The sequence below is a fragment of the Hyperoodon ampullatus genome, assembly GCF_949752795.1.
Source record: "Hyperoodon ampullatus genome assembly, chromosome: 15".
In the NCBI taxonomy this organism is placed as follows: Eukaryota; Metazoa; Chordata; class Mammalia; order Artiodactyla; family Ziphiidae; genus Hyperoodon; species Hyperoodon ampullatus.
The window spans coordinates 14,700,048-14,723,239 of record NC_136928.1 but is presented as its reverse complement, the minus strand read 5'-3'; the positions used below and the strand labels follow the sequence as shown (position 1 = coordinate 14,723,239).

At 47.6% G+C, this 23,192-nt stretch overlaps 1 protein-coding gene across 1 annotated transcript in view; it reads right to left on the bottom strand.

Annotated features, from left to right (window-relative positions):
* Window positions 1-3,671: 3,671 nt before the first annotated feature.
* Window positions 3,672-23,192, bottom strand: part of NCAPH (non-SMC condensin I complex subunit H) — a 28,679-nt gene continuing 9,158 nt past the window's right edge. Inside the window, exons 4-15 of the mRNA XM_079720421.1 lie at window positions 20,884-21,073; window positions 19,695-19,786; window positions 18,724-18,947; window positions 15,022-15,170; window positions 14,298-14,404; window positions 13,822-13,944; window positions 11,268-11,378; window positions 9,889-10,056; window positions 8,815-8,928; window positions 7,261-7,349; window positions 6,536-6,611; window positions 3,672-4,080 (exon numbers count right to left, since the gene is read on the bottom strand). Coding sequence (XP_079576547.1) covers window positions 4,021-4,080; window positions 6,536-6,611; window positions 7,261-7,349; window positions 8,815-8,928; window positions 9,889-10,056; window positions 11,268-11,378; window positions 13,822-13,944; window positions 14,298-14,404; window positions 15,022-15,170; window positions 18,724-18,947; window positions 19,695-19,786; window positions 20,884-21,073 — 1,503 coding nt within the window. The 3' untranslated portion in view covers window positions 3,672-4,020. The remainder of the gene's footprint in view (window positions 4,081-6,535; window positions 6,612-7,260; window positions 7,350-8,814; window positions 8,929-9,888; window positions 10,057-11,267; window positions 11,379-13,821; window positions 13,945-14,297; window positions 14,405-15,021; window positions 15,171-18,723; window positions 18,948-19,694; window positions 19,787-20,883; window positions 21,074-23,192) is intronic.

Sequence of the window (23,192 nt, the reverse complement as noted above, 5' to 3'; positions counted from 1 at the left end):
GCCAATACCATGCTGTTTTGCCTACTGTAACTTTGTAGTATTGTCTGAAGTCTGGGAGGGTTATGCCTCCTGCCTTGTTCTTTTTCCTCAGGATTGCTTTGGCAATTCTGGGTCTTTTATGGTTCCATATACATTTTAGAATTATTTATTCTAGTTCTGTGAAAAATGTCATGGGTAATTTGATAGGGATCGCTTTAAATCTGTAGATTGTTTTGGGTAGCATGGCCATTTTAACAATATTAATCAGAAGAGATTTTTAATTAAACACAAAACAAAAAAAACCCCAACTGCAACTGGAAAATGTACGTGTTGCAAATTTGTGGTTTACTGGCCCAAGGGAGCTGCCCGATTGCACAGCTACGGCTGCGCAAGATGGTGTGTTATTGGCTAAAGGGGCCAGAACTCAGAGTTCTGGTTTAGGGAAAGCAGCTGGGAATTTGAAAGGGAGAAATCCTGGCAGTGTGAGAAGAAAAAAGACAGAAACTCTTGAGCATCAGCTGCCTTCCCCAGCTGACAGTTCGGCTAGGTGTCTATGGCGGGACACCTGGTGAAGAGAAGCTTGCTCTTGGGCGAGAGCTATGTGGGGCAAGAGCTGTGAGTTGGATGCTCCTCCCCCTGGTGCATTCCCCAACTACTTGCATCTCACCTGGAGAAAAATCTGAAGCTTGATGGACTGGAAGGACAGAGCCCAGAGGGGGTGGAGGAGCTCGAAGATGGGGGAATCTCTATCCTAACAAGGAGGTCACGGAGAGGATGATCCCATCTCTGCCCAGATCCTTGGTCAATCTCCAAATTTTGCAGGCAGAGGGAAGACCTATGGAATCAGGCCCTAAAAGCAACAGTGGGGGCTTCCCTGGTGGTGCAGTGGTTGGGAGTCCACCTGCGGATGCAGGGGACATGGGTTCGTGCCCCGGTCCGGGAAGATCCCACATGCCGCGGAGCGGCTGGGCCCGGGAGCTATGGCCGCTGAGCCTGTGCGTCCGGAGCCTGTGCTCCGCAACGGGAAAGGCCACAACAGTGAGAGGCCCGCGTACTGCAAAAAAAAAAAAACAAAAAAAAAAAAAAACCCAAAAACCATAGTGAGATATCACTTCACACCCACTAGGATGGCTAATAATAAAAAGGACTTGATAACAACTATTGATAAAGATGTGGAGAAACTGGACCACTTATCTGGACACTGCTGGTGGGAATGTAAAAGTGGTGCAGCCAGTTTGGAAAAGAGCCTGGCAGTTCCTCAAAGGGTTAAACTGAGTTACCATGACCCTGCAATTCCACCTTTATGTATATATCCACAAGAGTTAAAAATATGTCCATACAGAAACGTGCTTGAATGTTTATAGCAGCATTATTCCCAGTAGCCAAAAAGTAGAAACAACCTAAATGTCCAGCAACTGATGGATGAACAAAATGCAGTATAGACATACAGTGGAATATTATTCGTCCATAAAAAGGAATGAAGTGCTACAACATAGATGAACCTTGAAGTGAAAGAAGCGAGTCACAAAAGACCACATATTGGGACTTCCCTGGTGGCGCAGTGGTTAAGACTCTGCCTGCCAGTGCAGGGGACACGGGTTCGAGCCCTGGTCTGGGAAGATCCCACGTGCTGCGGAGCAGCTAAGCCTGTGCATCACAACTACTGAGCCTGCGCTCTAGGGCCTGTGAGCCGCAACTACTGAGCCCGAGTGCCATAACTACTGAAGCCCGTGTGCCTAGAGCCCATGCTCTGCACCAAGAGAAGCCACCCAATGAGAAGCCCGCGAACCGCAGCAAAGAGTAGCCCCCGCTCGCCGCAACTAGAGAAAAGCCCATGTGCTGCAACAAAGACCCGAGGCAGCCAAAAAAAAAAAAAAAAGACCACATATTGTGTTATGATTTTATTTATATGAAGTGTCCTGAAGAGGCAAATCTGTAGACAGAAAGTAGGTTAATGGTTGCCTTCCCCTCACAACCCCTTATCTTGCTGCCTAGAATATAATGTGATGGCTAGATTCCAGCAGCCACATTGACACACAAGGATGAGGGTTACACATTAGGGATGGCAGAGAGGAAGCTGGAATGCTGGAATGATCCTTGGTCTCTTTATGAGTTCATGGAACCGCCACACTAGCTCTGGACTACCCACCTCCTAATGTACTTTACATGAAATAAACTATCTCACATACCCACTTATTTGGGTTTTTTATTATATGCAGCCAAATGAATTGACACAGCAACCATATAAGTGAGGGAGAAGCTTGCGAGAAGCAGGGTGAAGGGGAGGGGAGTTCATTGAAGAAGCTGTTACCACTCTTGCCAGTTTTATCGGCAGCTCGGCCCCTGCCTAGACCCCACTACAGAGAAGTATGCTGGACTGAGAGAAGGAGCGGGCTTGGCTAGTTCTAATCCTGGGAATAAGAGCAAAGCAAGAGGACCAGCGCTCCCCCGGCCTGGGAAAAGATGCTGGAGGCTTCAGCCCCAGCAGGACAGGGTATGAATTTATTTATTTAGCTGCGTCGGGTCTTCATTGTTGTGCGCGGGCTTTCTCTAGTTGCAGTGAGCACGGGCTACTCTTCATTGCAGTGCGCAGGCTTCTCATTGTGGTGCCTTCTCTTGTTGCGGAGCACAGGCTCTAGGCACGTGGGCTTCAGTAGTTGTGGCACGCGGGCTCAGTAGTTGTGGCTCACAGGCTCTAGAACGCAGGCTCAGTAGTTGTGGTGCACGGGCTTCGTTGCTCCGTGGCATGGGGGATCTTCCTGGACCAGGGCTCGAACCCGTGTCCTCTGCATTGGCGGGTGGTTTCTTAACCACTGCGCCACCAGGGAAGTCCAGGACAGGGTATGGATTCTCACTCGGCATCACTGCTTTTCCTACTAAAGCATGTCCACAAGTCTAATCCTCTCAATACAGCAGAGTGGCTAACATTTTGGCCACGACTTGGAAAGCACATTCCTAAGGGGAAGGGCTTGGTTTTTGTTTTGTGTCGTTTCTGGCCTAGGAGCAAGTTCTTTATTATCAGGAGTAATTTCCAATTATACCCGTCACTGCGCTGACCTATCATTCAAGCTCTCTGTTTGCCCAGTGAATGGTGACAGGATGCTGTGGCAGAGACCCAGGGCCTTACAAGGACAGAGTTACCTGGATCAACATCTACAAGTACTGAGCCTGTGATGTGAGCGCGTATAGTGTGGCAGCTAATAAAGATCTAGAAGCAGATGTCCTGGTTCAAGGCCAGCCTCTTGACAGCTGTCTGCTCTTATGTGAATTACTTTACCTCTGTGCACCTGTTTCTCCTCTGTAAAATGGGAGCCGTAACAGTTACGTTCCTCACAGGGATGCTAAGGAGGCTGAAAAAAGTCATCCACAGAAGGTACTCAAGTAGCCACTTAATGTTAGCAATTTTTACTGTAATCACCCTTTAGCAGAATTGACAGGCCCAATGGACCCAATCTTGAAATCCCCACTCTGCTACAAGACAAATCACCTCAGCCCTTAAGCACTTCCTGCCTTATACTGACACATGGGTCTCTTGTCCAGCTAACGAGTCTGCCTCCCCCTTGAGCATAAGGACTAGGTCTGATACTCATGTTGTGGGCACTCAAATAGTTTACCAAGCAAATTATTCCAAATGATTTTATTTTTAAGCATTATATATACATTTATAAGCACACTTATGATGTATTTTATACACATGGATTTGGTAGCTGTTAAAAGACAAGTGCCTACTGGGAAATTCCTTTCTACAAGAATAAAGCAATTTAGGAGACAAACTATACATGGATACAAAGAATGGACACAGTTGCCTCATCAAGGATAGTAAGGACCCTCTCCTCCCTCCTAGGTGGTCACCACAGAACAGAAAACTTTAATCAAGGACAGAGCGTCAGGCAGCTGGTTCCCAGACAGTGAAGGAGAGAAGAGAAGAGCAGTAGACACACAGCGCGGTCAGCTGCAGCCTCGCCAGCAGCCCACGGCACTGAAGCACCAAGTGCAGGCATCCTGGTCACTGAGGAAGCAAGGGCTTCTCTCCCCGCGGACTCAATCCCCCTGCCGCACCAGAACGTCTGAAAGATCCTCAGTTCCTTCCAGCTTTAGATTCTGAAGGAAGATCAAACACACGTGAACTTTGGTATCCACAGGATACACGAATCAGAAAACAAACCCTGGGGTAACAAGGTGGTGACTACAAAGAACGAGGTTTGTCTCATGACTATAAGTAAAACTGTCACAGCAAATATAATCTGCATGAAAAAGCTGGTTCCAAAGCCTTGCCAACTGCAGGGGGAAAAAAGCAAGCCTGCTCTGATTTCTGCAACAATCTCCGTCAACGGTCTAAGAGCTAAGCTCTCGGCCCTGGAAGGAGCTGTGGGAAGTGATGGGGAGGCCACCAGGGGCCATGGCACACGTGTATCAGCCCTGCCATGCACGCCCTTCTCCAGGCCCTTCCCTCACTGCTCGGGAACCTCAACCCTTGGCGATGGCCATGACGGCCACGCTCTCCCTCCCGTCTCTGCACAGGCCTTTTCCCTGCTCCCACTGCCTCCCCGATCCTCCCATCCCCTGGATCCTCCACCAGCCCCAGGCAACCGTCCCCTCAGGGCTAAACAGCCGTCAGAAGCCCTTCCTCACGCGGAAGCCTGACTGCACCAGGACCATCGCTCCCTCGCCTGGCACTGGAGGCGGGCATGGTGTGGTGGCACACCTCCTCTCCTGCTAAAGATGGACAGCACAAACCTCACCTCCCAGGTGACAGCTGAGGGGGAGCTCGTTACCAGAGCGGTAGATGAAGAGTCCAGATGGGAGTGAAAAACCGGGAGCAGGCAGGCCTAAAAGGGGTCACATTCCGGCACAAGGTGTTGTAAGATTTCTCTTGGTGGCTCTAAGCTCTGAGTTACCCCAGATCCCTGCAGATTATCTGGTAACTGTTGGCCAGCGTTACCAGTCAGATCTTCTCAAATAGCCCAAAGCTCAGCCCAACAGGTCATGGTCTTGGGCCATCTCCTGATTCTTCAAATGCTGAGCCTGGGGCCCCTTAGAGAGATTTGGTCGCAGCAAAGCAAGAGAAGCTGACTCTGCCACTGGGGGAGGCGGGGTGGTGCCAGAGCCAGAGCACACGGGCCTCAGTGAAGCCTGGAGTCACTCACGCTTTCCAGCCGCGTGTCTGCTTGGCCCCAGTCTACTGGGAACCGAGCAGAGGCGCTAAAGCTGCTCTCTCACAGCAGAGACACGCGGCCCAGGGCAGCACTGATCCTCCAGCTGCTGCGGCTGAGTGAAGTCACTAACACTTAGAATTTGGACTCAGGGTAAGTTTCTGAGCTTTGGTGGCACCCGACATTTTAGGGGACTGTGCGGGCTAGGGAAACACACCCAGTGGCAGAGTCCACCAGCACCTACGCCCACTAGGATGCTGTGAGATTCCATCCTCACTCAGAAAAGTTTAGCAGGGACTACCCTGGTGGCACAGTAGTTAAGAATCTGCCTGCCAAGGCAGGGGACACGAGTTCAAGCCCTGGTCTGGGAAGATCCCACATGCCACGGAGCAACTAAGCCTGTGTGTCGAAACTACTGAGCCTGCGAGCCACAACTACTGAGCCCGTGCGCCACAACTACTGAAACCCTCACGCCTAGAGCCCATGCTCTGCAACAAGAGAAGAAACCACAATGAGTAGCCCATGCACCGCAATGAAGAGTAGCCCCCACTTGCGCAACTAGAGAAAGCCCGCGTGCAGCAACGAAGGCCCAATGCAGCCAAAAATAAAAATAAAAAATAAATAAATTTATAACAGCAACAACAAAAAGCTTAGCAGCATTACTTTGAACGTGTCTAGCCCCAGCACTGGTGATGCTCCGGCATGTGCTACCGCCCAGCCCACAGTCCTGGGGACACTAAAGGACACCAAGCCTCAAGCAGCACCAAACGCACAGGCTTGCTGGCTGCCTTGCTGGGGTGCCTCCCGGGAAGCGTCCACCAGCCCCTGAGAAGATGGGTCTAGCCTGCTCCTCAGTGACTGCCCCACAGCCGCTCAGCCATCGGCTGGCCCGGCACACTGTCAGTCAGCACTCCTGCTGCCTCCCTCCTGCGAAAGACATCTCTAGTCCCGAGACGCCTTCACAGCCCATGGCGGCTCAGCACTGCTGGTGCTGCCTCTACGTCTCTGCTCTCTCCCTGAGTCTGTTTCCATCCAGCCTCATCTCTCCCCTCTTTTCTCTGCCACGTTTCCCGCGTGTCCTGATGTTGGCACTGGCAGGATTTGGCCGTTAAAGCCTTTGACACCCAGTGATGCAAAAGCACCTTATGTTTCAAGTTGGGAACTGAAAGATCACAATTTCAGCATCTAAAATTTTCCCATTTGGGTCTTCCTCATAATTTTCATTTCTAATCATACCTGTTGGCCTTTTTCTAAGTTATTTTTAGGTGTCTGGTTAATCCTCTGGGTTGAAGGTACTACATAAGTTGCTGTATTTTAGATGTCCTATGAGGCCGCCCATGAATAATAAAAAGCTCCAGGAGGCTGACACAGAGAACACGTCTACGCGTACCAGATTTACCCACCTTTTCATTGGCTAAATGTAGGAGACATGCAAAGGCCAGAGGTATGGAGAGGTTCTGAGCCATGAGGGGCGGCAGGCTGTAAAACAAAGAGGCTAGTAAGTATTTAGCTTCACTGCAATTCCAGGAACAAAGGCTCTTTCACCAAGTATGAATACACATGGTCAGTGAATAAGCTAATGAGAAATAAAGAAACATTCCAGATGCCTTTTAGAAGCAGGTTTTTCCGGTTTCTTACTTGGAAATAAAATATTTCCTGTTCCATTCCAGCCACTGGTGCAGAAAAATGCCTTTTTAAAGGTGGGCTACATTAACTCATTTATCAATGCAGAGAAGAAACAGAAAAACTGTGAGAAGTGTGAAAATGGCAGGTTGTGTGCAGAGGGGTCTGTCATACCAACAGCCTGGGCTGGCGCTCCCTCAGCTGGGGCTCGGAGGAGGAGGGGGCTTGGGGGAAGAGGGGGAGGGGGAGGAGGAAGTGGGGGAGGGGAGGGGAGGGGGAGAGGGAGGGAAGGGGGAGAGGGAAGGGGAGAGGGAAGGGGGAGGGGAGGGGAGGGGAGGGGGAGGGGAGGGGGAGAGGGGAGGGGGAGGGGAGGGGAGGGGGAGGGGAGGGGGAGAGGGGAGGGGAGGGGGAGAGGGGAGGGGAGGGGGAGAGGGAAGGGGAGGGGGAGAGGGAAGGGGAGGGGGAGGGGAGGGGAGGGGGAGGGGAGGGGTCTGTTGGCAGGCACCTCTTCTGCAGGTCCTTTGTGAGCTCACTGAGCTTCTTGTCAGCCACCTGTACTGGGTCCCCTGCTTCTCCATTTTCTCTGTGGTTTGCCTGACAGAAGAAAGGACACTTAGAGATCAGACTAGGCCCAGTTCACTTTTGAGAGAGCAACATAAGCTTATAAAGCTGTATCTCTAAAAAGCAAAGCCTACATCAGAATGAAACCAAAACAATTTCTTCGGTACATTTTGAAGAAGAAGGATCCATAGAGGGACCCAGTACCTCAGCCCTAGACCCTAACACTGACATCGACGGGGATGAGGGGTGGGCGGGCAGACAGGACTGGGTGATAATATAGACGAAACATTGATAATGGGCACTGAAGTGGTCATTGACTATACTATGTTCTCTCTACTTTTGAATATTGTCATAATAAAGAGTTGTTTGTTTAAATAAACCTATATTAACCAGAATCCCTTGAGGACAGCATATTATGAGTCACTTAAATTCAAAGGTTAAACAGAACCCTCTTCCTACTTTTTAAAAAGTACATTTCTCTTATATTTGCATCCCATCCCACTTTAATTGATAAAACCTTATGAATATGACTGAAGCTTTATCTGACATCCAAGACTACAGCTCAGGGTCCTTAATCAAATCATGCATTTTCACTTCTCAACCAGCAGGGGAAGATATAATAGAATGTGTTGAGTTTGGAAAGCTCAGAACATTCTCTGAGCAGAAGTCTAGAAGAGGAGATGGAAGGATTCTAGTTAACCAGAGAGTTCCATTTAGTTGGAACAAGTTAATCAGGGTTTCACTTTGCTCTAAAGGAGAGCCAATGTGACAGCATCATATATACACATATATATGTATACATAATATATATAACTACTTTCCTACTTTCCCAAATCAGAATTGTTAGATCAAAGAGCTTAAACATTTTAGGGTACCTGAGATGTTAGAAGCTGCCTTCCGAAAGGGTTATTTTTTTTTTTTTTTTTTTTTTTTTTTTGTGGTACATGGGCCTCTCACTGTTGTGGCCTCTCTCGTTGCGGCGCACAGGCTCCGGACGCACAGGCCCAGCGGCCATGGCTCACGGGCCCAGCCGCTCTGCGGCATGTGGGATCCTCCCGGACCAGGGCACGAACCCATGTCCCCTGCATCGGCAGGCAGACTTTCAATGACTGCGCCACCAGGGAAGCCCCCCAAAAGGGTTATTTATCAACTTAATTTGCACCAGCAGCGAATAAGTACTCCAGTTCTTCCTCTAACTCCATACTGAAAAATGTTGTTTAACTGCTAAAGCTGTTATTTTAAAGCAGCATAAAGATGCCGTCATTTGTATTTTTTGATTACGGGCAAGGTTGAGAAATGTCCCATACACTAGTTTACCATCTGCATCACCTTTTGTGTGACCTGCCTGTTCATATACTTGGTTCATTTCAGAGGTGCGATGTCTTTCTTGTATTTCTGAATGAATGCTTTCCATGTTAGCGCTACTGATCTAGGAGCTCAGACACAAGCCGCACCCTCCTCCATGCTGGGCACCTACAGAATGAGTGGAACCCGTTACCTCTGCATCCGCCTGCTTGGGGGTCTCCGTCAGCAAACTCCACATGCTCTGCTTCAACTTCTTCATGTCCATCTTTTTGGCAGCCTTAGCATACTGAATTTCAATTTTATTTACCTGAAATAGGCATGTGATGAGTAAAAATAAGCGTAAGAAAGAAGCATTTACCACCAGCTCTTTGTAAAAAGAAAGTCTGGAGTTCAAATAATGAAAAAATCTAGTTTATACCACAAAGTTACAGAACTTTCTTTGGATATACACAGAGTCCCTCATTTCAATCTAATTTATTTTTGATCAAGTACAGTCTTCGTTAAGGATATCCTGGAATTCCAGTGTAAGAGATAAGTGAATCAAATATATATGAAAGCACCAAGCCTGTCACTTGGTAGGGAATAGATGCCTGATGTATGATAATTTAATATGAGTTGAATCTGGCCTAGATTTTCCAGAGCCAAATAGCTAGCCTTACCCAACCAGCATAGAAACCCAGTTTCTCTGCCTGCACCCTTCATTCACATAGTTTGCTTGTGTGACTGGCTCACCCCTAGTCATATGGCTTATCACAATCTTTGGAGAGATGGCTAGTTCCACACAAACACAATTAGCATAATTAGTCCAGTGGCGCAGTGGTTAAGAATCCGCCTGACAATGCAGGGGACACGCGTTTGATCCCAGGTCCAGCAAGATCCCACATGCCGCAGAGCAACTAAGCTCGTGCACCATAACTACTGAGCCTGCACTCTAGAGCCCGTGAGCCACAACTACTGAAGCCCACGCACCTAGAGCCCGTGCTCCACAACAAGAGAAGCCACCGCAATGAGAAGCCCGTGCACCGCAACGAAGAGTAGCCCCCGCTCGCCGCAACTAGAGAAAGCCCGCGCGCAGCAACAAAGACCCAATGCAGCCATAAATAAATACATGAATGAATGAATGAATGAATCAGCCACTTAGAGAGCAATGGGTTAAAATCGAGAAGGAAAAAAATCAAGCTCAGACCAATGTGACTCTCATGAAAGATACAAATCAAACAGATCTCAGGCAAACAATATCAGATACAATTCTTGGCTTCCTCTTTACCTTCTGGGGCTCAACTACCAGATTTGACTCCCCGTAAGTGGTGATATCTAATCCCTGGACTTCAGGCGCGTCATCGTTGTCTTGTGTTGTCGTAGGTGGATGGCCAGAATGGTCAAAGGTCCCAACTGGTCCCACAAATAAGTCATCTTCATAGTCACTGTCAGCAGCCTGAGCAAGGAAATAGCTCTTCAAGTTCGGCAGAGCTGTTTGAGGGGCTTAGAAAGATCCTTGAAACAGATTCCGTACACAGCAAGAGCAGCGCACCTGAGAGTTCGTGGCATTGAGTCAAACCTAGACTGGACTTCTAGGTCCTCTAGTCATCTTCCTGTTGCACATACACCCTACTAGAGAGGCATCTGTGAACTAAGCCCTCTGGAGCGAGAGCTAAAAGGAATTCAGTCCTCACAACAGCCAGTGTCCCTCTGCTCCTAATGGATTTAGGGTTTCCTTTTACAGAAAGCACTCCTGAAACACCAGAGACGTGACCTGTCGGCTGGCCACAAGCAGGGGTCCTGCTGGGAGCCAGTGAGAAAGGCATTCTTGGACTGAGCCCAGCAGGAACAGGCCAGGTCTCTGGGGTGGGGCCCAGGAACTGGGTAACAGGCTCTCTGGGTGACTCCTAGGCCTACTGAGCTTGAGGAGCACTGGGCGAGAGGCCAGTCTGGATTTTTACTAAAATGTAACAGCCTAATTCTCTTCCAAGCAAGAAAATAAGGTGAATAAGCTATTCTTCCAACTCTTTCCCTTCTCCTCACTTGCAGGGACACAGATGGAGCCTAATATTCCCCCCCTTTCTGTTATATTTCCATCTGCTATCTCATTCATAGAGTCATAGAAGGGATTTTGAGATTATTTAGTCTAACTAAGATCTAAAGATGGGGAGTAGTTTGTACAAGTTCACAATGTGAGAACCAAACTCAGAGCTACAAACCTGGTCCCCTGAGATCCACCCTCTATACTTTCTTTTTCCCCATTAGAACACACCGTCTTCACATGTCTATGTGTTATGTCTCCCCAGCCAAAAAATATTAGCTCGTTAAGAGTAAGAAGAGTGTTTCTTTTCCTTTGAAATCCCAAAAGAGCCAAGATAAGTGCTTTGTACAGGCTCAAGACTCCATCCGCATGTTGACGGTTTACTGGATGGAGTATGTCCCCTTTTTTCCTGTGTACAGAGCTTAGAGTAAGGCAGGCCAAGGTTCTGGCTGTTGCCTCAGCTCTGCTCAGTTCTCTGATGCCTGGGGCAGGGCAAGCATCCACAAACCCCCACCTGATTCAGAATTTCCTATAGTCATCTGCCATACAGGAAAGGACAAGAAGGGAAAGCAGGAGGGAAACACCCTGCTGCTTAGAAGAGAGGACAGAGCTCTTGCCCCCTTTACCTGTAATCCAGGGCAAAAGTTGGAGGTGTCATTAGGGTTGTTGTAATCATAGTCTTCAATTTCTTCACAGTGCTCGGTCCCTGCCCTCTGGCCTTGGGCCATCTTAAGTAACTAGAATGAAGGAAAAAACAACTGCAGAAAGCAATTTCTAGAAAAGCAGCCAGTAAACTAGGTTAGGGAGATAACCTTAGTTCCTACGATCATGTCCCAGAACATTAGGGTTATAAGGGCCCGGAGAGGTCATCTAATCCAGCCAACTTCCAACTAACCACACAACTCCACTCTAGAGCAAGCCCAGTGCAGCAGGGCTCCGAGCCACCTTCCATCCCAAATACACCAGAGCAGCAGGTTTGCAATTAGGTCTGCACACAACTTTATTTGAAAAAGTGTTCCTTCACTAAAAACAAAGCCACCTACAACTATCTGAAAAGAAGTCCACTTGTTGCTGCTTGAAGAATTCTGACAGAAAACTCAATCACTACTTGAATTCGCAGGCAGCTGGTCCCATTCCTGGGCCATCACTGTTCCCCACATAGCTACAGGGAGAAACCCGAGCTGTGCTCCCTGCCACCACATCTGCGGCTCTTGTTCCGCCTTTGAGGGCCTCACGGAACAAGTCTGCCTCCTCTTTTGGAAGTGCCTGTCGACCAGAGCCCTTCAGATTTTCAGGCCCTTAGGCCACTGATCCTCATCTGGGGTGTGTGTCTTTGGGGTGAAGGAAATGGAATTAAACGTGTGTACAGTTTACAGAAGTACATTGAATATTTTAATATAAATATATACTCCAAAAGTAGCCCCCCCAAACCCCTCAGTGGTTTTGTATTACAAATCCAAAAATAAACAATAGATATTTATTAAGAAATGCCCACTTTCTTCCACTTTCCTTCATATGACACAATTTCTAGATCCCTCTCCATTTAGAATAATACTGTCCTCTGGACACACTCTAAATTGTCCATAGTCTACAAGAAATATTTCAGGAAGGGTATGTGACCCCCTCATGTACTGGCTAGTTGCTATTAGAATCACCCTTTAAGATATTAAAACTGGATGGGTGGTTGACCTGTATAGTCTCTAGCCAGACTGAGTGTTTAATAGTCCAGTGTTTACTTTCCAGTGTTTAATAGCCTTTGTCCTAGTGTAGCTCTACTGGAAGGACAAGGTGAGGAATCTCGGGATCCTGCTGCCTGGCTGCCCTACTACACATGCAGGGAAATTTGTCCCTGTGGATAATCAGAAGCAGGAGTTCTTTCCTCTATAAGAAACAATTATGGGAAAAAAACCACAGAAAACTCCTGGAGTGCAAGGATCAAATGACTTTGTTCTACAACCTTCACATCTGAATATGCAAATTACCACTAAGCCACATTCTCCAATGTTCATAGTAAGGGCCTGAGGAAGGAGAAGGTGGCTTGTGGCCATGGAAGGCAGCTGGAGTTGGGCCGGGCTTGGAGGAAGCGTCCTCCCTCCCCCTTCAGCTCCTCAGCAGCCTGGTTCTGCTCCTCCGCCCCAGGGCTCTATTTTCTGATTACAGCAGCTGCTGGCATCTAACCGATACTGAGCCACGACCACAGTTACTACTACTGCTGCAACCCTGTAACTTTCTGCAATTTTTTTCTTTTTTAAAATTGAGGTATAATCGACATGTAACAGTCAATTAGTTCTTTCTGCATTTTTAAGAGTAGTTTTGCTAAGTGAACAGTATTGATTATAAAGAAAATTATGAGTGTTGGATTATAAAAACAGAATGTGAGATATCAGTGAATTCAGGGAACTGTATACACATCATTAAGCCTTGTGGAGAAACAGGCAAAATAAGGAAGAGGAGACTGTAGACTGTTTGTATACTTGACACCACAAGATTAAAACAACCAGGAATGCAAATGAATAGAGGGTCCAGATAAAACAGAACTTAGCCTGACCCACTGCCTGGTTACCCTGGCAACGGGAACACCCTCTTCCTGCTTAGCATCACCAGAGAGGCCACAGGCAAATGAAGTGAATAGCAACTGGGGTGCACACTGGCTGGTCTAGAGAGCTCACCTGAGCAGTCACAGGAGAGCAGGCAGGCTGTGCAGTGCTAGGGACCCCCCGAGGACTGGCACCTACGTCGCCCTGCATGTCACAGTGGGCTCACGTCTACACCTTGATCATGGGGAGGCAATGTGGGCTGGGGAAAGCACCTGGCTAGTAAATCCACAACTACCACGAGAAGGTGAAAGAATCAAGAAATAACTAACAGCTTGTGAAAGCCTTGACAAAAGGTTGTTTATCCCCCTTGCATTTCGGCAAGTAGGCCAGAGTGTCCAGCAGTCCAACCAGCTGAGGTATTTCCAAGTCTTGGGTGTGCATCTGTCCTGTGAGTTTTTCCCTCCGGCTCTGCCTTACCCATGCGATCTCCCAGTGACTCCCCTGGGCTAACATGAATTCCTCCTCACGCGTTCTCCTTCTCCTGAAGGGCACTGACAGTCACACTACCCGCCACTTGATACCTCTGATGCTAAGAACAGGTTCAACAACAACATGACCTCAAGGAACCTAAGAACAGCCTTACCCTGGTGCCTGGTTTGAGATGCAGCTGGACAAGATTTTCAGTCTCATAGTGGAAATCTGTAGGAAGAGTTGTGGCTCTCCAACTCTGGTTCTCCAAAGTGGACTTGGCCAGAATAGTAGCAGCCTATTAATTAAAAAAAAAAAAAAGGTAGTTTTTAGGCATCTTTAATAAAAAGCGTATATATACTTTTTTTTTTTTTTTTTTTTTAGAAGGAGCTTGGGAAGGGTTTGAGCAGCACTAATCTTCCTACTTCTGTGTAAAGCAGTGATTCTGTTAGACCTTATTCATATTGATTCTCTCTGCCACTGAGTTTGGGACTATTTCTTAATTCCTCCAGGGATTGAGGGAGAATGAAGCCATCCATTTACTCTAAGAGTTAAATTTATAATGAATTTTTAAAAACCACATCTAAAAGGGAAAGAGGAGTGCAAAGAGTAATTTAAGAAAGCACAAATGATAATAAATCCAGCACAAACCTTTGTTTTTCGAAAATATACATCAAAGTCAATATCATCGTCAAAGTCGATTTCAAAATCCTTCTTTGTGCTCTTCTTTCTGTTCTCTGACTGCGAGGTAGTATCTTCTGCAGAAATGAACACAGATGTCAACGCTGCTCACTTCTGTGGCCTAGTTACTCATCTTGCAAGATCACTTGACAGCCTTACCAACCACAAGACAGCATTTGTGTCTGAGCATCATAACAGCACTAGGAAAGGCAAATCATACACCTAATATTTATCGCTATAATTTGTGTTTTTGACAAGAAAACAATACTAAAAAGATATGCTAATTAATCACTTTTCAAAGAGAATGCAAACCTTTAACCCTGGCACAGCACTTCAGAGGGCTGTGGAGTGCTGCCTGTGCAGTACGCGCGTGGCCCTCTGGAGCCTGGGGGCGCGTTCCCACCTCTAGCCACTGTCTGAAGTCACACGGGTGCTGGGGGAGGACAAAGTCACCAGCCAGCTCTCCTGACTCTGGACACACTCCCTCTTCCCACTCACAGGCTTCGGTCTTAACTGATCCCTCATCCCAGGCCAGGCCAACTGACTGTCCAACCAGGAGGCTGCTTATCTGTGTATTTCTACAGCTTGTCTGGAGGTACAAGACAGTGACTGGTATTTCCCTTCCTAGGCTGAACTGCTGACTGGCTGGCCATCTGCACTATCTCTTCTTAGAGTTCCGTCTAGAAGTACATACGTTTGTGCCGGAGTCTAAAGCGCCAGTGATCCGGGCCAGCCCACATCGACATGGTTCGGGGGCTAAAGTAGGAATACTCTCCAGGTTTCATGGATAGAAGGGGACACAAGCTCCAAATGTCTCCATCCCCGAGGGGAGTAATTTCTTCTCTGCAACACATGTGAAATCATGTTTTAACATGTACAGTCATGCACGTGTTGATATATACAAGACAACTGTGTATTTACACGTAAAGCAGCATATGACGCAGCTGCAGACTCTACCTACCTTTCCACAAATGGGCAACATTTCTAAGAGTAAGTCCAGCATAAATACTTCATCATTAATAAGCCATTCGTTTTTACTTAATCAGTGCTTTTGCTTCTCTTCATTTTATAATACGATCATATCTATATAAGTACTTTAGATGTTTCAAAGTGCTTCATAAAATGAAGTTTACCCATTTGAGAGACAAGAAAACAGAAAGAAATTGAGTTTTTATATAAGACTGCACAGCTAGTAAAAGCCAGAACTGGGAGCTGGACACCATCCCCTGAATCCCAGCCTCAGGGTCTTTCCACACGCAAGGCTTCCTGCCACATGACATGGTAACCGCGTTCCTTCTTCACCATGCTTCCATAAATGAGGGCTCCACCAACACTGCTGTAGTTCCTACTGAAAGTGGAAAACATGTTATTCTAATTTATGTTCCCCACATGATTGGGGGCCCCCCTTATAATCTATCTGTTGCACCATCTGGCTTTATTCTTTGCTGCGTGTGACGTGCCTAACTGGCCTGTCCAGCATGGCGATTTTGGGTTGGTTTGTCACCCCCTCTGCAAGGTACTAGAATGTGTGCGGTAGCTTTCACCTAAAGGCCCCTGCCAGGTCAGAAAGCCTATTAGTGCTGCTGTAATGCCCTCTAAAGGTAATGGCAGTGAGGAAACCTCACACAGCGAGGACCTTTTCACCTGTATTGAGCCATATATAAAAATCTCCTTTACATCAAGCCTATGGAATAAGCTAAAAAAGCTTTAAAAGAAGGAATTTGCCTTTATCTACAGAATCTTTTTTAAAAAACCAGTAAACTGTATTTGTATATTTACTGCGTGATGAAAACTTAATTTTTAAAATTAAACTATACTAGGGACTTCCCTGGTGGCACAGTGGTTAAGACTCCTCGCTCCCAATGCAGGGGGCCCGGGTTCGATCCCTGGTCAGGGAACGAGATCCCGCATGCCCGAATTAAGAGCCCACGTGCCGCAACTACGACCCAGAGCAGCCAAATTATTAATTTAAAAATTAAATTAAAATATACTTAAAAATCCCCACTTCTAGTCTGTAACTACCTAGCCTGTGTTGTTAAGTAATAACTGTACTGCGTTGTACTGCATTTCCCCCAGAGGGAGAAAGAAGACAGCTTCAGGAGCATCCCCACTCAATTCTCAGATACTCTCCTATTAAAGCGCTGGCGATTGGGAGGGCAATTTATTGGGAACTTACAGGCAAAGCTCTAAAGAGCTTGGCTCCCATCTTCTGAGAGTCTGTGGGCCAGAACCAGACTGAGGCCCTCGGGGCTTGAACTCTAGCCTTTTGATAATTCTTTCAATACACAATGCTATGTGGCAGGCACCCTGCTGGTCCCAACTCCCCCACTCACCAGCTAACTTAATCCACAGCCCACCCCTCCACCAGGCTTCTCTCTGCCCTCTGGAGGGAGTCTTTGTTTCTTCTACCCACCCCCACAACCACAAGTCCCCTCCTTCAACGTAACACCAGCTCAGTCATGCTGCACTACTACCTGCAGTTTAAAGGTCTCCCCAGTTAAGCGCTCTGGGGTGGACCCTTCCATCCACAGCTCATTACATGCAGCCAGGATTGGCCAAGGGTGCTGGGCAACTCCCAGCTCCACCCCATTTCCTACCCTCTCTGAGCCTGTTTCCTCACCTGTAAAATGGGGATAACAGGACCTAATTATAGGGTTGTTGTAAGGATTAAGTGATTGTACTTTATATATTATATAAATTATGTGAACTAACTCAGGTCAGGCACCTGGCAGAGTGTCTGGCACGAAGTCAGGATAATAAGGAGCTCAGTAAACGGCAGGCACTACTATTATCATCTAGTCCCAACCGTTCACGTTATGGGTGAGAAAACAAAGACCCCAAAGATGATGCCACTTGTCCCACATCTCACAGCCATCCATGGCAGGGTCAGGCTTCACTCAGTGCAAACACCTGCTGAGCTCCCGGGAAGCTCCCTATCCTTATGCCACGGTAAGGATTTCAAGATGGACAAAACCCTAGACTAGAACCTAAGCCCCCTGCCCCTAATGTGCTCGCTCAGTAGGATGGAGTCTAAGATTTTGTTCTGTCTGGAACTGGGGAGAGAAATGGAGACATTTGTTCAAAATTTGTTCAAAATAACCATCTATGGTTATATGGTTATAACAAAATAACAAAATGGAAGTGACTAAAGTCCTTCACTACACCAGTTCCTCAGATGTCACCTCATTGTTTAGCAGAAGTGATAGCTCTTCTCTGACATTTGAAAATGGTATTAAAAGAGCTCATCCCTCCAACCTGCCTACCATTTCCCACTTCTTAGAAGATAGGATGGGAAAAGGGACAAAATCACAGGTCTGGTAATAGTAAAAATCAGGAGAGGAGGGTTCTAAAAGGGCCTAGGGGGGTAATTTTTCCTTGAGGTCCAAACTTTCAGCCCCTTGACTTCTACTCAGATCTGGAGAGGCATTATCAATCTAATCATTCCCCCCACGGGCAGACAGAGTGAGCTCAAGAAAGCAATCTCATCCTGGAGACACTCAAGCAACGCTCTTGAAGGGATCTTTGCCTCGGTGGGAAATTACACTGGACAACTTCTAAAGTTTCGCACACACTGAACCAGCTTGCCTGTCCCCACTCCCAGGTTTGCCAAGCTGCTGCTACAGGCACAGGGTTATCAGAGGGTCTGTTTGTTCTAGTCTCGTGGAATCTGCTACACCCAGGCCCATTCAAGACCTTTAGAGGCCCTCGGCACTGCAGGATTGTGGGATCCTGCTTCCAGATCATATTCAAAATTAAAATAATACTAATCTATTAAGTACATATAATAAAGGCCAACAAAGTTCAGATTGTCTTAGGGCGCTTATTAGACTAATCAAAAATCTAAATTACTAGAGACCAATTCTACCATCTCCCACACCCCATATGCTCATTTTTACCTGCTTTTTTAGTTTTCCTTGCTTTGCTCATCCCCGGTCTACCTATCTAATGACCAACACTGCCCAGACCCATCTTTGCCCTTTAGGCAGGGGCCACTTTTTTCTGGTAATCAACACATAAGCCCGTTTTCTGTCTATAACTGATATGGAGTGATTCAGCCAAAAGCCAGACCATGTGCAGGGTGTCAAAAGGGAGCACCCTCCATGCTACCAAAATGGAGGTGGTGAGGACAGCCACCAATGGAGTAGCTACTATAACCCAGCACTTTATGTATTTTAGTTCTATGCTTATGGACTCCTGCAGTGTCAGGTTTATGACCAATAAGTGGCTGAGCTGACATTCAAAGGCAGATTGATTCCACGGTGAGTCAGAATGGCTCAGCCTGTGTGACAACACAGCACAGAAGCCCAGCCAATCACAGAGACAAAATTAGCCTGTCCCAGCAGGAAATCTGGGAAAACTCCTACGGGAACATTTCCCGTGGCCCTGTGCGCCTTACTGGCAGCTCTGAACGTGGCAGGGCTCCTTCCAGCTCCCTAACTTGGTGTGGTCCCCAGCTGCCGTGTGGTCCCCAGCTGCGGCGTAGTCCGGTTCATCATTGGCACCAAAGTCGTCCTCCAAGGCCCCAACAGGGAAGTCCCCGCAGTCGCTCTCCTCCACCTCGGCATTGATGTCAAACACCTGATCGTTCTTCTTAAACTTGTCCATCAGGGCCGACACCGACTGAAAGGGACAAAGAGAGCCCCCAGTTCTCTGCATTCCCATCACCACCCCCGCCACTGCTGGAGGACCGCCGCCCCCTCCCCAGAGCCAGTGTTCTCACGACAGCAAAGTGCTGAGGAAGTTTATATTGTGTGGCACAGGATGAAGCTGTATTGTCATTAGGCACATTTTGTAAAACATGGAACAGGAATCTGCATCCTTTAACTACATGTTTAGAGAAGACAGTTTTCCATGGAAACCATTTATTTTGGAGGTTGTAGTAAGTAGGCTAAAGGGGGCCAGGCTAAAAATACACAGAGGAAAGCTTTACACATGATAATTTCTCAGGAAACTCTGTGCCAAGGGACTCAACCCTGAAGAGGAGGAAATTCCTCGAGCTTGACAGCAGCCTAAGAGACCAGAGGCCACTGGGACAACCATGTCTGAGAGTAAATCTGATAAAAATCGTGTACCCAGGAACGGAAGGACTGCCTTACCCTGGGGAAGCAGACACGAAGTTGATCCCGGTACTCTAATCCCAGCTGGCTAGTGGGCCTGCTGCAGCACACAACACCACTCCCACCCCTGCCCCAGGGCTCAGTCCCTACGGAGGAGCCAAAGGAAATATTTTCTGTACTGCTGGCTAAATAAAAACGATGCCACAGTTTTGGTTCCCATTGGGCAGAACTAATCTTAGGCCCTCTCACTGAAACCACGAGCTGTTGGAGAAATGCCCAGAGCCCTCAGAAGTCCAGAAATTGACCACACCTCATTATGTGTTTCACTGTCCCATTTAGTGAACTGGAACCCCGCCAGGGAAGGGCAGATCTGACGATCTTCCACACACTGCTGCAGGGGCGCTGGGAGGACAGGAAGATCACAAAGAGGGTTCAGAGCAGGATGGAGACACGCCTCACCCCCTCAAGATGACCAGAGCAGCACCATGGAGGGAGGGGCACAGCCACCTCCTGTTTCTCGGGAAGAGGCTGGCCGGCAGCCGATCTGTTCGCAGACCACTCTCCTGGGAGAGGGCGTGCACTCAGGCACATGCCCACACTAGAGGCAGGCTCCACACTGGCATCCCAGGAATTAGGAAAACACTAGAGCAGAAACCCGAAGCACAGACTTTGACTCTGAAATAGACTCTGTGCCCTATGCTAGAGTTGGGAAATCAAAAACCCATCCTTAAAGCATAGTAAGTGCACAGCCAATTGTGCAATGCCACTTATTCTAGTCCCAAATTAGACTAGCTACAGATTACCTACCTCAGTTGAGTGCATGCACCTGGACAACTGTTAGTACAAAATAGTTATACTCAGCAAATTTTAGACAAGAATAAACAGGAGGAGAATGGGCCCCATAACATCTGCATAGCCCTGCAGAGGGGAGGAACAATTGCATGTAACACACGAAAATCATTCCACAGGAGGACAGCGCCTGGCCCTCCCACCACCCTGGGCCTGTCCTCAGAGGATCTCCCAGAGCGGGGCGTGGGAGGCGGGTAAATCACTGCCAAGCCAGTATGAGGGACTGACAACAGGACAGATCTGTTCTCAGACCACCACGGAGGATTCTGAAAACAGTTCACAAGGCCCTCTTCTCCTCAGGATCCCCTGGGTTAGTAACAGGCCTCTGGCTCAACAAGTCTCTTAAAGCCCCTCTCCCAAGTCCAAAACTCTGACACTCCAGGGTGACTGTGAGAACTGACTGCTAGCAGGGCACCTGAAGGACGTGGCACATACAGACCACGAGCACTGGCTACTACTGTTGAAGACTCCATGCTGCAGACAGGCCGAAAACTTAGCTTCTCCCCAAAAAATGCCCACTTTGTCATTCCAGAGGAAGCTTCTGGGCAGATAAGCAACAGAAGAGCATGATGGGCTTACTACACCCGTGGTTATATAGAAGCTTCTCTGATGACTGAACTGCTCTGCTAAAAGGCATCACGTGGACCTACCTTTTAAATCGGTCATTTCCACCCAACCTAAATCTGGCAAGTCGAGAGGTTCTCCAGTGGAGAGAGTCTGGACGTCGGAGGGGAAGAGCAGCTCACTTCTATAGTCGTGGCAGTGGAGGGCGGAGAGAAACACCCCTGCTGTACTGCACTCGTCAAACGAAGCTGCCGTCTTCTGGAACATGGGATCAATCTGAGCACAAAAACAGAGGAAACCCAGAATTATGGGATGTAGGCCAAGGAAAGAGAAAATCTCATTCACTGGACCCTGCTCATTCGCAGCTGCATATACTGGATTGAAATGTCTCTGCACATGCCTTTCTAACTGATCAGGTAAAATCCCATCCCAGTTCAAAAGGAGGGCTGTACGTGGTCAGATGGATAAATGTACACAGTAAATGGTGACAAGCTTATACTGTGTCAATCTGTTCGGGCAGAAGACTTAAATAGACATTTCTCCAAAGAAGACATATAGATGCCCAACAAGCACATGAAAAGATGCTCAACATCTAATTATTAGAGAAATGCAAATCAAAACTACAGTGAAGTATCACCTCACACCAGTTAGAGTGGGCATCATCAGAAAATCTACAAACAACAAATGCTGGAGAGGGTGTGGAGAAAAGGGAACCCTCTTGCACTGTTGGTGGGAATGTAAATTGATACAGCCACTATGGAGAACAGAATGGAGGTTCCTTAAAAAACTAAAAATAGAACTACCACTTGACCCAGCAACCCGGAGAAAACCATAATTCAAAAAGATACATACACCCCAATGTTCATTGCAGCACTAGTTACAATAGCCAGGACATGGAAGCAACCTAAACGTCCATCAACAGAAGAATGGATAAAGAAAATGTGGTACATATATACAATGGAATATTACTGAGTCATAAAAAGGAAGAAAACTGTGCAATCTGCAGAGACGTGGATCGACCTACAGATTGTCATACAGAATGAAGTCAGAAAGAGAAAAATATTGTATACTAGCACTTATATGTGGAATCTAGAAAAATGATATAGATGAACTTATTTGCAAAGCAGAAATAGAGACACAAACGTAGAGAACAGAAGTATGGATACTGGGGGGGAAGTGGGTGTGGGATGAATTGGGAGATTGGGATTGACATATATACACTATTGATACTATGTATAAAATAGATAACTAGGGCTTCCCTGGTGGCGCAGTGGTTGAGAGTCCACCTGCCGATGCAGGGGACACGGGTTTGTGCCCTGGTCTGGGAAGATCCCACATGCTGTGGAGTGGCTAGGCCCGTGAGCCACGGCCACTGAACCTGCGCATCCGGAGCCTGTGCTCCGCAACGGGAGAGGCCACAACAGTGAGAGGCCCGCGTACCGCAAAAAAAAAAAAAAAAAAACTAATGAGAACATACTATACAGCACAGGGAACTCTACTCAATGCTCTGTGGTGACCTAAATGGGGAGGAAATCCAAAAAAGAGGGGATATATGTATACGTATAGCTGATTCACTTTGCTGTACAGCAGAAGCTAACACAACATTGTAAAGCAACTATACTCCAATAAAAATTAATTTTAAAAAAATCTGGTTATTTACAATATACCTGGACAGTATCCTTCTGCTGGTCTCTTTCCACAGTCACCGTTTTTAAACGTCTATCTCTAGTAGAATGCTACCACAACAAATTCCGCTGACTTAAAAAGCCTGTGTGATGGATCTGTTCACAGAATCCCATCACTCCTCTGAACAGAAATATTTTCAAAGATTTGGAAGAACACGAGTAAGAGATCCGGGCAAAGGACAGGCAGAGTCAGCAGGGTTAGATGTCCGGGTTAAACATGGGAGAGGTTGTCAGAAGACCCCCAAGGCTGGGGTCAAGGAGCAGGAGTGGCATAACCATGTGTCACCAAGCCCCAAAGGAGAACAGGGCAAGGCACATGCATGTGTGGCAAGAGGGCAGAAGCCACCTGGGACTCTACAGGAGGCCCGGTGACAGGGAAAATGGTCAGGTACCAGGTTCACAGGCCTTCCTCGTGTCTCAGGATGTGGCTACTATGGAGAGAGGGCCCCTTACTTCTGAGGACAGGTGTGGCTCTCTGGCTCTTCTCCGGCCCCCTTAACCCTGAGCCCAACCTCACCAGAACTGGGAGTCTTCTCTCGCCTCCCGATGAGCTGGTCCCAGAGCAGCACACACGGCACCTCCACGTTCTCCCCGTCTCCTTACCCCTCACCCGGCCGGTTACAGGGCCTGGTGGGTTTTCCTCCCAGCGTGTCTCTACCACCTACCACTTCTTCCCATCCCCAAGGCCACCAATACAACCCTCGCCTGAG